Genomic DNA, 17,394 nt, shown 5'->3' with positions numbered 1-17,394 from the left:
AAAACTTCTTAATCTTTTGTATCATCACAGGTGCGTGGCTCTTGGCTCTGAATTATTTGACTAACACCAGAATACCACAACCTATAAAGAAGGCCTGGGGCAGTCACCCCCCTCAGCGTGTGTGCAAACGTGCCAGTCCCCCAGACATCAAGATGAGACCAGAAGAAAATAGCTGAAGTGTCAGCAGCCAATGCACAAGACACTAAATTGTGAGCACTGGGAATGGTTAATTCTCCAAAGCTGCTAAGCCAATTTTTTTTGTCCTCTTCAGCAAGGTCCTAGTAGGGTCTTTCCAAGTTGAGGGCCTCTCACATACCTTTGTGATGGCAGACTTCCTTTATTTTGCATATATTTGAGACAGTAAATAGAACTGGCCCAGCGTTTTGCCTTTGAGCTCAAGAAACAAGTACTGATGGACTATCAGGGGAGCACAATAAAAAGGTTCTGCTATGTGAGATGCTGTACACACACAGAATTATCCACCAAAGGGTAATTCTCAGACTACTTTCAAAACAATCCTGAGTTTTCCTTCTGCAGTTTTCTCAGTGTCGTTTCCTGATAAATCAGATTTAATTAAAAAAAAAAAAAGATAAATTAGATAAAACCAGGCTGAGCTGACCACATGTATAGGGACATTATTAAAAGCAAATGGGTAGAAAAAAAACCACCTCTTCAGAGAATCATTATGATAGCTGTTCTTCCAATTATGTTCTGGGAGGGAGGAGAGAGAAGCAGAATGTTGGCATGGCAGTAGCAAAAGCAATTCCACTTCATTTTGCTCTCGGAGGTCCTTGACATGTTAAGACTCCATTTCCAGCTCAGCATTCTGATGCTTTCCTCTCATGATTGACTGAGATCAGCAGAAGATTTCTGGTTAAGTTCTCTTAAAAAAGGTTATTGCTGTTTGCTCTTGCGTATAAAAATCTGAAACCATTCCTAAACACAAGTGCTCGAAAAGCTCCTCTTCGAGTCCATTACAGGTACTGGTCAAGCATGTGAATTCATGTTTTCAGAAAACCATCTTAATAAAGTCATATGTAGAAGCATTTAGCATCCTAAAGAGCCCCCAGGTTAAAACACCCTTCATTCACCCTTTAGAGATACAGGTTTAGCTGGATCCAGGTTTAGCTAGAACAACTACTTCCAGCCAAGCACTAGCATCTCTTCTAACCAATTACTGTATTTAATCCCAACTGAAACAAGAGCAGTATTATAAGGGGACAAATTTGAGCGGTTTACTGTTAAAAAAAGACACTAGTCTTACCTCAACATATGCAGGCTGTTTTTCAAGAATCAAGTCTGCAACTTTCTTAGATACCTTAAAAACAAGAATACCAGAAGTGATACACAGCAATCTCAATAAAGAAGCCAGTCTCTATACTGAAGTTCTACAGTGACTTTGTGATTCTGTCACTCCTGTAGTTTTCAAACTTATTAATAAATATGCCAGCCATAACAAGTTAAAAACCCTAGAAATCACATGGATCATGAAAGAAAAATGTTTATTTACAATTTCATCTAGGGATTAACGACCATTTTTAAATTAATCTTACTTCTCTGCTCGTTAAAGAAGATGCTAGAATAAAAAACAATAAAATACGTAACTACAATGCTTACATTCTGTTTATGCTACTGCTAGAGCAGAAACTTAAGTTAACCATCTACCATGGGGATCTAAGAAAGTCATGATGACGCTTACCTTTCAGACAGATACCATATTAAATAAAATCCATGCCAAAACGAATATTCACCCTGTGCACATTACACCATTTCTTTAGCTCTCAGAACATGCATATTTTAAAACTTTCTCCATCGTTCTGAACTAACAGTAAGTGGAACGCTCCTGAGGGCTCCTGCCTGTACTGAATTTAAGAATGAGCATTGTTGCTTTGATCAGGCTCTTGTGCACACACAAAATAGAAAGAAAAAAAGAAAGAAAGAAAGAAATCCAACATTAACAGTCATATGAACGCAAGCTTGAAAACAGTTTGTAGGTTTTGGTTGCTTGTTTATTTTTCAGCAGGTACTACAGACATTTAAGAAGAAACAGTTTCAAACATGACAAAAACGTTATTGGTATTGCTCTATATTCTTCACAGGGACCAACACTTCCAGAAATGAAAATTAAGTAAAACTGGCTGTGACTGTCAGCCAGCCCCAATGCACTTGTAGGAAAGAGTGATGAGGGGGGTTTTTTGGTTTTCTTTGGTTGGTTTGTTTTACACACTGCAGGTTTGTAAACTGCTTATTCAAATGCAGTATGACATTGGGATCTTCAAAATACAGCATCCCTGTAACACTCACAATGGCTCCACTAGTTCAGTTCCCATCCTTTGGAAGAGCACCTGCATGCAAATGGTCTTCAAAGGACTCTGATATTACAGCTTTCTTTTGCAGGACAGCAAAAGAACTGCTCCTTGTGAGGTAGGAGCGCAGGAAAGGATGTTACGAAGCCAAAAGCTACACAAGTCTACACGACCTTGGGGCTCTCAGGAAGCTTTGCTCTATACACAGTCTATATCCTATAAAAATTTTCACTTCTTCTTTTCAATCTCTTCTTCCGTTTAGCCTTGTATATGTGAAAACTTTACAAGAGGCATATACTTGTTAGCCATTCACGCCTCTAGCACAAATCTAACAGCTTGATTCTTCACTGTTAAAGGGATTCATTAAGCAGTACACATGAATAAGAGACGGTGCATTTCATTTTCACTTTTCACTATTTTTGTTGTCGCTTTGCAAGTTCTTGATTATCTAATACCAATAAAAACCTAAACACTGTCAACCATCTGCCACAGCCATTTTTGTTGTTTGCTTGAACTTACTGATAGTACTTTTCTGAGCTTACAAGCAATTCTCTTCTCTTTCTTTTGAATGAACCATCATATAACAGGTTATTACATTCATTTCCATATTGTCCCCCTGCTTTTGGCAGCTTCTATACTGCTGTGCTGATGTACTTTTTAACTCTTAACCTTTGTAATCTAGAAATGCAGCCACTAGCAATGAATGTGGCTGCTGAAAGTAGCTGCAATTATCAATGCATGCACACTGCAATGTTTTTTGAGGGGACCAGAAAACAATTTTCTTCTTCCTAGCCACATCAGGAAAAAGTATTTTGTCTCCTGAAGGAAAAAAAAAAATACAGCTGTGTATATCAGGCTATTAATTAAAACAAAGCCAAACAGATGTACAGGAAAAAAGCCTCCTAATTCAAATTATTTGTACCCAGATGACTACTCAAATTAAAGCTGTCATGACACACATATTAAATAAGTACTGAGTGGCTCAATGGAATTGAAAATTGTAATGGAATGGAGAAACTACAGAAAACACGGAGTCTATAGTGAAACAAAGACATAACCAAAATCAGTAGTGCAAAAGCAGACAGTAACAGCCAGTGAGAAGTGGAAGATCAGAGCTCTACTACAAATAATTCATTGTCATTTGAGTATTTTGTGCTATAGGAATTAAAAAGTTGGAATTCTCTCTAAATCACTGTCGTAAATTCCTATGTCAGCCATAGATTCAGCCACTGAACTGAAAAATACAGTATTTATTCTATTTCAAAAGCAGACTTCTTGAGTACTGTATCTAATAGTATAGAAAGACACATATGGGCTGTATTTCCTGGGAAATATGCTCAGTTCTCTCCTCTATTATTTGTCAGCTACATGTACTTTCCAGTTCACGTCTCAGAAGCAGCCATGCACTGAAACTACTCCCATGCTGTTTCCCACTGTGCATACAGAATGGCCAAGACATTGATAACAGGTATTGGGATTATTAAGTATATCCCTATGAAGTTGTCTCTCAGCCTTGAGTGTATTTCCTTGCTAAAATAGGTCACCACCAGATGTCCTCTTAAGCTCATCACCTCTTGGTAATGAGCATAGAATTTTCATTTGCCCAACTTCTCACTAATAGCTCACAAAATTTCATACGTTTATTCTGGGAAAAAAACATCTTAGGCCAAAAGAACTTGTTCTTTGTGTCTTGTTAGTGGTTCAATATTTTCTGACGTACATTTCATCCGTTTAAAGATGTGAGTTAGGATTAATACTGTTATTTGCAGGTACTCTCCAAATGCTAGCTAATACATTCATTTCCTGTTCATCTTTCAGAGCAAAAAAATCAATATTTACTGTATTAAAAAAAGCCTGAAAAGTAACAAATACCTTTCAGGAGCTGCAGCTCTGATTCCCCCATAAATTACAGTTGTTACTCATTATTTCATTTCATAATAAGTATATAGCAGTACTCACTAGAAACACTCGGGGACAACTGAAAAAAATAAATCAGCAAATGAAAAGTAAGGTAAAAATATGGTAAAAAATACGGACTCTAAAGAAAGAGGTTGGTTTTTATTTTATGTTTTATTTTATGTTTTACATTGCCAAAAGTCTCTCAAAAAAGGGACTCTACAGCACTATTAAGTGCTGTGTTGAATATTTTATTTCTTCCAATATGTTGGAAAAACTGAACTAAAAATAAAGTTTATAAAGAAACAACCCATTTGATCCTTATTACAATACTTTTGTATTTTCACTTCAACCAACAGTTATAGACAACATAAAAAACTCTGACTGTATACTAAACACCTTTACTTACAGCAGCTTGTTGTTGTTTTAATTTATCTCTGTACTCTTCCAGTTCTTGAAGACTAAGTACTGGAGGAAGCCTCTGAATGTGAACAACAAATAAAATTCAGTGAGAAATTAAAGTACATAAAATACATATGCAGTATTAACTAACCAGTTTAATTAAAGAAACAGTCTTACTGCTTCTGCAATCTAATTTGTATTCAAATAAGGGATACTGAAATTAATCAGTGTTAAAAAGCATAATATCAATTTCTTCAAAGTTACCCCATTTTAAGACTTATATGTAACATACACAAGCCCCTAGTCATTGAAACTACTCATTTCTCAGTCTATTAATTCCATCTGTTTAAAAAAATACCCAAAATACAGAATAGACATTTTTTCCTCCAACTATTTGGACTTTCCCATAGTAGTTTAAAGTTCTAAGTACGTGTTAGCAGATCAGGCCTGATATTAATTCTATCCCATTAAAAGAAGAGACTCCATACTAATACCATAGGTTGGAAGCTCCATACAACTGCAAGAAGATTTTGGTATGGGGAGGGGCAACAAAAAAAAACAAAGCAAAATCCACACTGTTTTGCATTAATTCAGGATACAAGAAACAAACAAAAAATGGATCGTTGAAAGAAGCTGACTTTTGACCTTCATGTTTGGTTACATCACTGCCTTTTCTTTTATAATGACAACTTACCTCTAATTCATACTTCACAATATCAAAGGAATCATTGGAAAAATAAACTTCTTCAATACTATTAATTATTTCTTGCTGAGCTTGAGGATCAGTTGGTTCTTCCCGTGATTCTCTGAGCTCCTCCTTCACAAAACAAAAAAGGTGGATTTCCATGACATAATATCACATCCTAGAAGGAACAATGCTTACCAAAACAAGTATTTTTTGAAAGTCATTAAGAACTTCAGTACAAGAAGCAATAATTTCTTGAGAATAGAAAGATCTGTACACTCCAGCTTGTATTTCTCATTACGAACAGCAAGACAGTCAAAACTTTTCAAAGAACGGTGCAAGCTTCATTGTCACAGATTACCTAAACATTTCTTCCTCAATATTTGTTTGTGGCATAAACGCATGCTGAGTCTGCAGTTTTTCTCCTGAAGCTTAGCATACTGTAGAATTTTTCATAAAAAGAAAAGTAAAAACTAAAATCTGATTTATTTTTTTAACATGAAGAACTATTTTTGTAAACCTAGGGTAGACAGTGTCACTACGAATGTGTAACTATTCAATTTAGCTCTCCGAATTCACTTTGGCAACTTTGATAAAAGACATGCCATTAAACACTTGACTTTTTTATAGGCAAAACCATAACAGATCTGCTTTCTTTGCACAATATTAACACATTACAGATTTTTCTCCAGCTAGTGGGGTGGTCTAAACAGACAGGCACCAACAGCTTTGTAACAGCTAATATTCAAGATGTGCATTCTCCTCCCTCCTGGCACAATCTCATGTGGAAGAACCCAGCTGTGCCCACTCGTCACCACAAACTGAGGACTGAGTCTGAACTTCTCATCCTCCCATACTGGATTTTTCAACTAATATTTGAAGTGGGCTGTTCCCACTGAAAGAATGAAAAACTTTTATTAGAGATTCAAAAGGGAAAAATGCAGGGTAGAAGGAAGGGAGGGAAGGAAATTCAAGATATAGCTCTGATCATATTATTTGATATTAGAATTTAACCCTGACAAAGTGGTCCAGCAGACTGAAGTATCCCATCAAGACCCCAAGCCTCTGACACAAGTTGCTACAGTGGGACAAGGTGCCCGTATTTTCATCACCAAAAACTCAAGAGCTTATTTCACCAGCCAAAGGCAGCAGATTTGAGATTAATTTACTGAACAATCACAAACTTCCTCATTTTGTACGTCACTCGGTAACATCAAAGCACGTACGTTACAAGGAAAAGCGAGATTTCACCCACACAGCAAGGTGCTGTTTTTCCTACACAAATAAATGCAACCAAGGTGCGACACGCGAACAATTTCCTAAAGCATCAAAAAGAGCCGCTGCTCCTCTAAAACAACCTTCACGGGGGAAAAAAACGGCCCCAAACCAGCTGCCACCGAGAAAACAGGCTGCCAAGGGGGGCCCCGGGCTGGCACGGCGGAGGCCAGGGCAGAGACCGCCCCGCGGTGCTCGAGCGCCACCCGCCGGGAGGCGGAGGCAGCGGCCTCCATCTTCTGGGGAGGCCGCGCCAGGGCGGGAAGGCCTGAGGGGAACGGGGCATCCCGACAGCTCCTGTTCACCTCACCCCCTTCAGCCTCACTGAGGGCACGTGAAACAGAGACCGGGCTGTAGGGACTGAGAAGGAATAGGTTCTTGAAAGAGGCTCCGGGGGGTATTTTTCATTTGTTTAATCTGTGATTTTGAAGCTTCCATCACATGAGGGCGCATGAATCAGCAGATGATGCTCGCATTCAGATTCAGTGGCAGGCTGCTCTTGCAACAGTTTCACTAACAAAACAACTATCTGTCATCTAACCATATGTGTTCCTGTCCTTTACAACAAACAAAGTGTGTTTCCTGCTGGGCTTCCTAACAAATGGCAGCTTTATGCTGAACACAGAGCCCCTCTTTAAATTAGCTTAACATTTTACAGTACACTGAGCTTTATCTATAAGAAACTAAAAATAAAAAATATCCAAGACAGGGTCAGCTTAATTTGTCCAGTGAACCACCGCAAATGGAATCACCTAATTTATCCCCCGCATGTTTGGCTATTTGGCTATAAGTTCCTGGTATGGTCATTTGTTTAAAAAAAAAAAAAAAAAAAAAAAAGGAAAATAAAATAAAATAAATGCAAGGAAGATTTCGAACAATCTGAATTTCTTGATGATGTATATCTTGTCATGCTGGTGAAATATGTCAATGCCTTAAGTCAGTGGTGACTGATATCCCCTAAACATACATTAAGAAGGCCACCACGGACACATATTCTTCTAGATTTAGAGGCACTTATTAATAAATTAGGAGGACTGTTTTTAATATGAACGTTTTAATGAAGCCTAATCAATGACCTTTTTATCTTTGTAGAATAACACATTTTTCAGCACAAAAATAACGCTGAGGTTGGCACGGCTACAAAAATTACTCAGAAACCATCTTCTCCTGTCTCAAAAAAAACATTTATCTCAGTGTTTCTCACAAAAACACTACCTGGGGAAATATTTATTAAATGGACAGGCTTTTCCTTTATTTTGTTCATTCTTTCTAGAAGAACAGTCAGTCCAGAGAGAATGACTCTCCAGAATAAACTTAAGCTCCCATATAAATTACACCAGACTTTATGCCATGGTAAATTGCAGCTTCCAGTCCATTATGCTCCACTGGTTTCAAACAACTAACAGGCTCAAGGCCAGTCTTTTCACTCACCACTGAAGGAAGCAAAAATCCTTGCCTAGTTTGCTGATATTCAGTTTTCCTCATCCCTTCAGTCAGGGATACAAAAAAGCTTACAATATGAAGCCCATTGTTTCAAGGGCCTCAGTGAAGGCCAAATTTAGCACTGTGGAGGTCGTATTTGCACACTGTGTACAGACACAGAGAGAAGCTTTATTGAATTCCTCAAGGCAGTTTTATACCTCAAAAATTTTATAACTCAAAACTATTGCCACTGAAAAATCTGCCTTAAAAAAAACAGTTTTAAAAAATCAACATTAAAAAATGTTTACCAGTAAGTTAATTTGTAAATTCAGAAGTTCGAGAAGTATTCTGAATAGAAAAACCTACTTTTTGAAATTTGGGATGGGAAAATCATGTGATGATGACTGTGCAGAGAACTCCACCACTGCTAAACCAAATCAGATACAAAGGAGATCAGAAAGAGTGACACATCAGCAAGGTGAACCCCAAAGTACTCCATTTCAGTCCAACTGCCCAGATTAATACATACATTCAGCAGTAGGAACTCTCCAACCAATAACCAGCCAACATAACATCTAAGATGCCATTTCAAGTACCCATGTTTCCAAAGTTTTGCTCAGCAAGACACTTTACTTACTTAAAGTTTGCATCATTTGTGGTGATGTGCAAATGTGACTTTTTTTTTTTTTTCCTTTCCATGGTGTTTTGGACCATGCTTTCATTGAAAGACAATTTAACCTGTCAAACATGCTTCCTTGCAGGCCATGATTAGCGCTACCCTAAGGATCAGGTCTCTCTCACATAATGCCACCTAAACAGATCAGTGAAAGACAGTTTCTGGGCAGACAACAGAAACAAAGAACTGTCTGTCTAACAGCTTACAAATTTGAAGAAACCGTTGCTAAATAAAAGTATTTGCATCCACAAACTTCTCACATTGTTTTGCCTTCCTGGTGTATGGAAATAGAAGTTTATGGGTCCAGGAGCCTACAGCAATTACTTGAACTGTATTTCAGAAGAGTCACTTCATTGCAGACTCTTCTGAAAAGCAGTTCAGGAAGTTTTAGATGACTTACCCAGCTATTTCCCTGTGTGTCATACTCCCACTCTCTCTTTTGTTCTACGCTGCCTGCAACACGAAAAACAACATTGCTACTGAAGCATTACTGGTACAAAGTTGAAGCAAACACCTTCTGCATTCCACTAACAATCAACCAAAAGACTTGGGAAGCGGACACCGAGAAATGTTCATGATCAAGACAGTGTTAATAGAAACTGCTTAGAGACAGAAAAATCTAAAAAGTTTCTAACCTAATCAGAAGCTGAAGGTCAGCAATAGCTGATACACCTCTATATGGAGAGCCAGGGGTCAAGTCTGCCTGGTACTCATTTGGACACAGCCTCCCTACCTCTGTCATGAGCCAAAAGAACACCAATGAACATGCTGTCAGTTTCCACCCCTCCGTTCTGAACTTGGGTAACACCTGTGTTAAGAGGAAAGCTCATCCCAGACTCTAGGATAAGGGCACTGCTTGACTTCTTATATATTACATACATATATGTGTATATATATATATATATATATATATAACTTATAAGTAGATATGTTTGCATACCTCTCTAATAATGTACGTGTAATTATATATGTATATAAACCCACCTCAAGATAAAACATTTATTAGCTAATCCACACGGAATGAAGTCCCACAGGGAAGTCTGTGGTGGTCCCTCGTCTTTCACATGAAACGTCCAGAACATTCTTTTCATCCTTCATTCTTCAACATACATACAGAGTACTTATTAAAAAACCTTCTCTCTACCAAAACAAACATGACACTGTGGAAACAATTCTCCTGATAGGCAGAGAATAACAAAGCCTGACCAGACATTAGTCACACCACTTAATGCACGCAGCTATTGTTGGGGAAATGGAAACCCACAACGGACTAAGAAATTCACGCTTCTATATCTATTGGAAAAGCATTAAAAATAATCTTCCAGTATTGTTTTCCACCATAAGCCACAAAGCCAACTAATTTCTATGTATTGCATATGAGCCGATTATCATCAAGATAAAAATAACCTAATTCAAAATCATCTCATTATTAACCCTACACACTTGAATTGAAGTGTACAAAATACCTCTCTTAACCTTTTGTGACAGAATCTACTAAACAGAATTGTTATCAGCCTGGGGAAGAACAAAGCTGACAATCACAGAATGGTTCAAAAATCAGTACTGCAGTTCTATACGTTCCTTAATGCACACCATTTTCAACAACCAAAAGACACTGATATGCCAAGAATTACCGTTCCCCAGGACAATCACGATCCAGATGAAGTCAGGTATCTCAACCCAAAGAAGACATGAAATCATTCTGCAGGCTACTCTTTCTTCTAGAAATTTTGCCTTTCAGTTCATATTTACCTTACCTACAAACTCCATCACTGACTTAAACTACTACACGTTTATTTCTCTGTGTTACCGAGTTGGTAGTATGATTCTGTATTACAACAGAAAGTAAAGCAAGTTAGCTGGTGATTTGTCTTCATATGATGCAAGCAGACTGGAATTTTTCAAGACAGTTGCAGAACCTATTGGGAGTAATGGGTAATGTGAGTGCATACACTCAGGGGTATTCAGTAAAATAACGATGGTAAATCATTTCATTGTTTGGAAAAAAAAAAAAAGGATCAAAAGAAAATACAAAATTGAGGAGCACAGTCTCCACTTTCACATGCTTACCAGCAAGCCACCGGTCAGCAAGTAACTTTCAGATATCAAAACCCATGAGAATTTTGCTGGCTTTTCCCCGAGGGGATGCAACATCAATGTACTCCTTTCCCTATTCTCTGTATTCTCCATTTGACTTTCAATTTAGTTTGACAGTTCCCATTTCAAAGACACGCTTTTGTCCCTAGAGTTACCATTATCTATCAATGGTTTGTGCTCTTTTGAATAATTCATGCTGACTCTGCAGTCCTTTATTCTGTACACCTTTCTACAACATTAACTTAGCATTTGAAACTTTGAGCAACACTTGTCCTAAATCAGTCTGGGGATTGCACTTTGACTATGGAAGTGTGATGATGAAAGCGTAGCAACATAACCATTCTATAGTCAAAACAGTATTTGGCTTGCGAGCTTGAGACTTCTGTTATTCGAGATATGAACAAAAAACGTTATTAAAATGTGGCAGCAGAGAACAACATGTGTTTTCAAAAAGCAGCCTGCAATATTATGGTTAATACTATGGTTTTACTCATTGCCTTTAAAAACCTGCACTTCTTTTCATTGCCTTTACTTTTGCATTCAAAAATGAATTCCCTTCACCAAACTTGTCCATTTGTATAAAATAATTATTGAGAGGGATTAGCTTATATCCAGCAAAGCTACTTGAACCTGTAATTACATTATTCTGATTTGTGACATCAGAACATTGCTATGACATTGAATATAGTTTCAGTTCAAAACAAACACCTATATCCAAGGGCTCAATGACTTTCAACTTCTGCTCAGTACTGAAACCTGATCTCCTTGATGGTTACTCATACCATAAACACAGACAAAATCTTCCCCTCCTCACTACCCAGAATTCCTGTTTTCAGGAAAGGGTATCGGGATCGATGCCCACAGTCCAGAAGACATATTACAGTGTCTCACCTGATGCCTTACCATTTGGAAAGTAAAATCATACAATAAAGGTTTTAGCGAAGTTAAGGAGGGATAGCAATATTAATCCTTCCTCTTAAAAGGAAAGGGATGGAAGTAAAGTTACCGTGATATATGGCCTTGGACCATAGCCAGGAGATAAACTGATGAAAACACAGTAATTTTACTCAATATTCACCTGATCTAATGTTTTTATCAGATAAATAGCTACCTGTACAAGAGATTCACTGAATATACCTTGTTGAGAAGGAAAAAGCTAACATAGCTAACATAAGAATCTCAGAATATTCAGATTCATAATCTGAATATTCAGAATATATATTCTTAATATAGCAGTTATTTTTAAAACCACTCACCTAAAACATTTTGAAAGGGAACGAGTGTTAGAAGAATGAAAAACTATAAAAGCTTCATACTATGGCACAGAAGAGAATAATACTCTAATTTTATCAGCTTTGAAAAAAATCAGGTGATGAGTTCTAATGTTGATGTAGTCTTGCCTTTTCAGCACAGAATTCCTAATTTTCAGGAGATTCTGCAGAACGGTTGCTGATAGTGTTCTCATGTTACAAAGGGTTGACAGCATACAACTGCCAGAACTCTTCCAAAAATTAACAAAAAAAATTGCAAATTGAGAGGTATTTGTTTTCCCATTGTTACTGATACAAAGTGTAGGCTTATCAGACACATAACATCAAACCACTATAGAGCAGAGAGCCAACCAAGATATCCTGCATCTATTTTTACCTGGAGAGTCAACTTGGCAGAAAAGGCTATTTGAAATTGGATGCCCAGTGGGTGGCAGGAATTTGCAGTTTTGAAATCTGAGCCATGGAGATGTGACAGTTCTTTCAACATCACTGCAACTGAATACTTTGAGTCTTTGAAATCAATATATCGGCCACTGTTTAACAGAATATTATGTACCAATTTAGAGATTGTTATTTGATTTTTTTAAACATGGAATAACATTGATTTTCTTGTCTGCCTTAGCACAGGCATCATATTACAATGTACTTATGTAGAGACAGAAAGACACGGGATTTTTAAATGGTAAAATAAGGCATAGAAATTCAGTTGAAGTCAGTAACTTAAATAATTCATTGGTTAAAAGCAAGGTCCAAATTAGGGGAAGAAAATAAGTATCATCCACAGTAAGTCTTGCAAATCATCTAGCAGTCAAATATTGTAACAATTTCTCCCTCATACACAGATTACTCAGCATGAGCTGTGAGACGAGAGAGAGATGACATCATCTGAATAGTGACACAAATAAAAATGATTGTTATTATTCCAAAGCTATAACATTTAAAGTAGAATATGAAGTTAATTACATATGCTGAAGATGAAAAACGTGAAATTCTGAAATACACTTATGGCAGCAAAAGCATGCAAAGACTGAATATCAAGACTAGAACTATGCAGGCTACCCTTATATCACGTACTTTCCTAAGTGACAAAAAGCACTTCCTTCCCTTCTTCCCCCTCCACCCTGATTTCAGCAGGAAACCTAAAAATATTGAGATCAACATCCAGGGACAACTTCAAAGTTCCAAGAAAGAAATTTTAATGTGCCCTCATTTTGACTCGATGCACTGTTTTGCCTCAAAATTCTAATTCTTTCATAAAAATATTTCAGATAGGAAATATTTCAGGAGGAAATAAAGCCATCAAAAACAACAGCAGCAAATCCGTTGTTGGGACCAAAAAACACAAAAAAAGCTCTGTCATCTAAATATAAAATGAAAAATTAAAACTGAAGGGGGTGGGAAGAGGTCATGTATCATACCTTACTAGGAATCCGTAAGTTTTCAATAGGACTGAGGTCATGGACACTCTCCTGAGGACTTCTTAGACCCTTTAAAAGAATTTTAAGTCAGTTAATGTTGATTACTTTACTTTACGTATCTTGCAATCAAATTGCCCGAGTCTTACCTGTTGTTGAGGAAAAAAAAAACTACAAGTCCTTTAATAAATTACACTGACATAAGTCTGGAAGACTAAGCCCTTATTCTATAAAACCTTGAGGCCACTGGTATATAAATTATATTCCTCAAACATCTATGCACTTCCAGCTTTATGCTGCAGTAAGTACCTTTTTAGGAGAGTTCACTAATATCCTCTTAGCAAAGTCCACTTATATCCTCCTGCCAACTTCCAGATGTTTAAAAATGCAAATGTGTCGAAAAAATGTTTTTTGTTCCACAAACCTAATGGTTTCATGCAATCAAATAATCAAATTCAAGGTAAGGGCTACCTACCCTACTCCATAGCTGTAATATTTTTGGATGTTGGAAGATTTCTTAATTTACCATATAAAACTATTAGGACTCATTTTCCGTATGCATAACTAAGCTGAAAAAAGATACATAACCGACATTAGCTCTTTTATATTATTATTTAAAACTCACGAAGCCACATAAATAGCATACACTCTGTTAGACAAGCTTCATACAGGAAGCATCAAATTAACCAGATGAGTATGTGTTTGTTCAATATGCAACGCATTTTATGAAGCAGTATCACAGAACATGTTTCTTAGCACATTCTCTGCTATCTTTCTAAGCAGAAGTGAACTTAAAAATTCAAGTTTCAGATGTGGTTCTGACTCTACCCTTTCCCTTGAGACCCCAGGCAGTTCACATGAGCCCCGAGTCATAGTCAGATTTCCCTCAAATTCTCCCCGTTTGACACCGATGACACTGTTTCTAAGCCCCTTTCATGCCCTGGGTACCAACGCTTTCCCTGAAACGAAAGGAGCGATGCAATTACTACATGAGCTTACAATGAAAAAAGTGTGCATTTATCCTCTGACACTGATACAGTGTTTTACAAGTTCATCACATGAATGGTCACTACGTCACTTCACAGTTGTTTCATCTTCCCCATATGCAAAACCTCTTCATTCTGGTTTTGGTTCTCTTGGGCACGGTTTGAAAACACCCTCCCTTCCCAGTTACTACCCCCAAAGGTTGCGAATCCGAAATTCAAGGTAACAAACAACCCAAAGCAACTGTCGCAGCTTCTCCTACTGGACATGAAATCTTCCACAACCACCTCAAAACTTTGCATTGAAGGCAGCTTATTTCCATCAGCAGTAAAAAGTTGCACTTATTGAATGCTGAGTGGACCTTAATCCCTCCCAAAGGTTGAGAATTGCCTAAATTGTATTATTTTCAGACCACACCGTTTCCTCACCGGATGGGTTTCCAACAGCTCCCGTTAAGCGGGCTGAGAGCTGCTCGCTCACCGCTGGTCTGACTCCTGACAATAGAGGACCTACAACGTAAAAGAAGACTCTAAAATGTACCCCAGCCAAAATCTCATTATCCATCTATGGCAATGTAATGGTACAGGGCCCAAAACGGTATTTGGGGAATTCGGCTTCTGTGCCGATCTCCATTTTAAACCCTGCCTCCTGTCTATGCTCTGGGGACAGCGTTGAGAACCAAAGTTCAGTTCCTGGCTCTCCCACCGCTTCCTACAACCACCTGGGGCATGCGATGAGCCGGCGGGTGACACTTCAGCACTTTTAAGCTCTGAAATCCAGGGACACGGCAAACAGGCTTCGCTTAACGACGCTCCGTGCATCTGAGCGACCTGGACACTCCCCTGTGCAAGGCTCGGCACCTCGGCAGGGCTGGCCCCGACGCGAGCACCCCGACACAACCCTCGGGACGGCTGCTCGCAGGGCACGGCGGCCTGACAGAAACACGCTCAGGCTGTGCCTACACACACGCACACCCCGGCACCTTCCTTCCGACCAGGCACATTTAATGCCACACACGGCCATATTACAGTGCCACGGCCCGGCGCCCCTACAACCACGCCTCAAGCAGGGCACTTCACCACACAGCCGCCCCCCACCCGGCCCCGCTGCGCTCACCTGCCGGGCCATCAGCGACTTGATCTTCTGCATGGCGCCGCCCCGCAGGCGGCCGCAGCCCCGCACCGCAGCAGCCCCGCACCGCAGCAGTCTCACGGCGGAGCCATGTTGGGCGCCACCTGACCGCGCCCGCCCGCTGCTCCCTGGGACCTGCAGTCCTCGGGCGGCGGAGCCGGGCTCGGCCCTGGGCAGGGCGGGGGCCGTCAAACTACAAGTCCCGTCAGAGCCACGGCACGGCCGGGACGGGAGGGAGGGAGGGAGGGAGCGGAGCCAAGGGCGGAGCGCGGCTCTGAGGGAGCGGCCGCCGGGGTGAGGGCGCCTCAGCTGGGCGGGTGGCGTGCCCGAGGGGACGGCTCTCGGCGGGCAGCCCCGGTGTGGAGCTGCCCCTCGGTGTCAGGCGGCGCTGTGGCCGCGGGAGCCGCTCTGCCGAGCCCATCTCGGGGGTTTGAGGCGGTGGCTGGGGGAAGCAGCGCTCAAGGGGCTGCGCGAAGGGTCGCCAAAATGCGATGTGTGCCTGGAGCCCTTCTCCACCACCGTCCCTTACTAACGCTATCCCTCGGAACCCGTGGGGGTTACCTGCCGGGCGAAATGCCCCTCTGGGGTTCGGAGGATACACTGTAAACTTAACGTCGGCCTATTTAGGCCTTGAAATCAATTCTCTGAGAGGACAGAATGAGGCACTGTCTAAAAGGACAGGCTAGCAAATCCACTTAGACAATTGCAGCTTTCTGTTTGCCTCAGATCGTCTCAGACATTATGCAGAGACAAGTGCATCAGGCCTGCTCTGGCCATGATGCAGTTTTGCATGGCCAAAACAGGCCTGTGTGTCTCTGTACTTAGTTGAGATATATAGAACGAATTAACTGAGATATACAGAACAAATTAAAAAAAAAATTACTTTTAAAATCTATTTTATATTGGTATTCAAAAAGGTAAAATCTATAATCCTTGCTTAACTGAAGATGACACACTCAATAATTATGCTACCAGTGTAAGCACAGTGACATACTAATAGCTGCAGAAAGCAGCTATATAGACATAGCAGCTATATAGACATAGCTGCAGAAGAGACTGCTCTTCCTTTTGGGGGTACTGGAGTCTGCACACAGACCACCTCAACATACATTTCTTACTCCCTGTATTTACCCCCCCACCTGTCCGACTGCAGAGTATGTCAGGTAAAAGCGGGTGTGCTGCTCTGCCAGAACTGACAGAGCCATGGAGTGAACTTTGCCACCCTTTCCAGCCTTGTCTGGCAAGAATTCTTTAGTTCTGGCTACCTTTCAGAATATCATCCATAATTATTCTTGTAGAAGGTCCTTAAGAAGCTTAGCCCACAACAAAATTATTTCTTAGTAATAACTAAAATTAGCAGAAATACTCAAAGTATTCAGGATGTTACAGCTACAAATAAAGTTGCTTTCATGCAGTTTTAATGGTCTTTTATTAAAAAGAAATGAGTGAGGTTTGATTTACATTAAGTCTCAATGACATTTAACAACCAGCACAAACCAGAGTTTTATGGGAAAAATTATGTATGGTTTTAGCTTCCATTTTATTAGTGTTTTATTAGTGTGAGTTATTTAGTGTAAAAAAGTGCAGCATATTAATGACATCAGGAGTATAAACAAATGACATCAAGAGTATAAACAAATGCTGGAATAAGGGCGGACACTTACTTGAAAAATATAACTATGCTAATCTGTTGGGGGTTTTTGTTTGCTTGTTTTTAATTTTCGTTGCCCACGTAGGACCATAGGACGTTTAGAACACTAACACAGATTTTATCCCAGTGGGAAGGCTCCCATTCACTTTGGTTAGAAATTAGCTGGAACATACGACCAATATT

The 17,394-nt window shown here is 39.5% G+C and overlaps 1 protein-coding gene across 1 annotated transcript in view; it reads right to left on the bottom strand.

Moving 5' to 3' along the window:
• The window catches only part of VPS50 (VPS50 subunit of EARP/GARPII complex), an 81,071-nt gene extending 65,310 nt beyond the window's left edge, over positions 1-15,761 (bottom strand). Inside the window, exons 1-5 of the mRNA XM_035545247.2 lie at positions 15,546-15,761; positions 13,449-13,517; positions 5,299-5,421; positions 4,612-4,683; positions 1,265-1,318 (exon numbers count right to left, since the gene is read on the bottom strand). Of these exons, the coding sequence (XP_035401140.1) occupies positions 1,265-1,318; positions 4,612-4,683; positions 5,299-5,421; positions 13,449-13,517; positions 15,546-15,578 (351 nt within the window). The 5' untranslated portion in view covers positions 15,579-15,761. The remainder of the gene's footprint in view (positions 1-1,264; positions 1,319-4,611; positions 4,684-5,298; positions 5,422-13,448; positions 13,518-15,545) is intronic.
• Between the last annotated feature and the right edge of the window lie 1,633 nt (positions 15,762-17,394).

The sequence above is a fragment of the Cygnus atratus genome, chromosome 2, assembly GCF_013377495.2.
Source record: "Cygnus atratus isolate AKBS03 ecotype Queensland, Australia chromosome 2, CAtr_DNAZoo_HiC_assembly, whole genome shotgun sequence".
In the NCBI taxonomy this organism is placed as follows: domain Eukaryota; kingdom Metazoa; phylum Chordata; class Aves; order Anseriformes; family Anatidae; genus Cygnus; species Cygnus atratus.
Note: the sequence above shows the minus strand (reverse complement) of the source record. Positions and strands in the feature narration are given on the sequence as shown.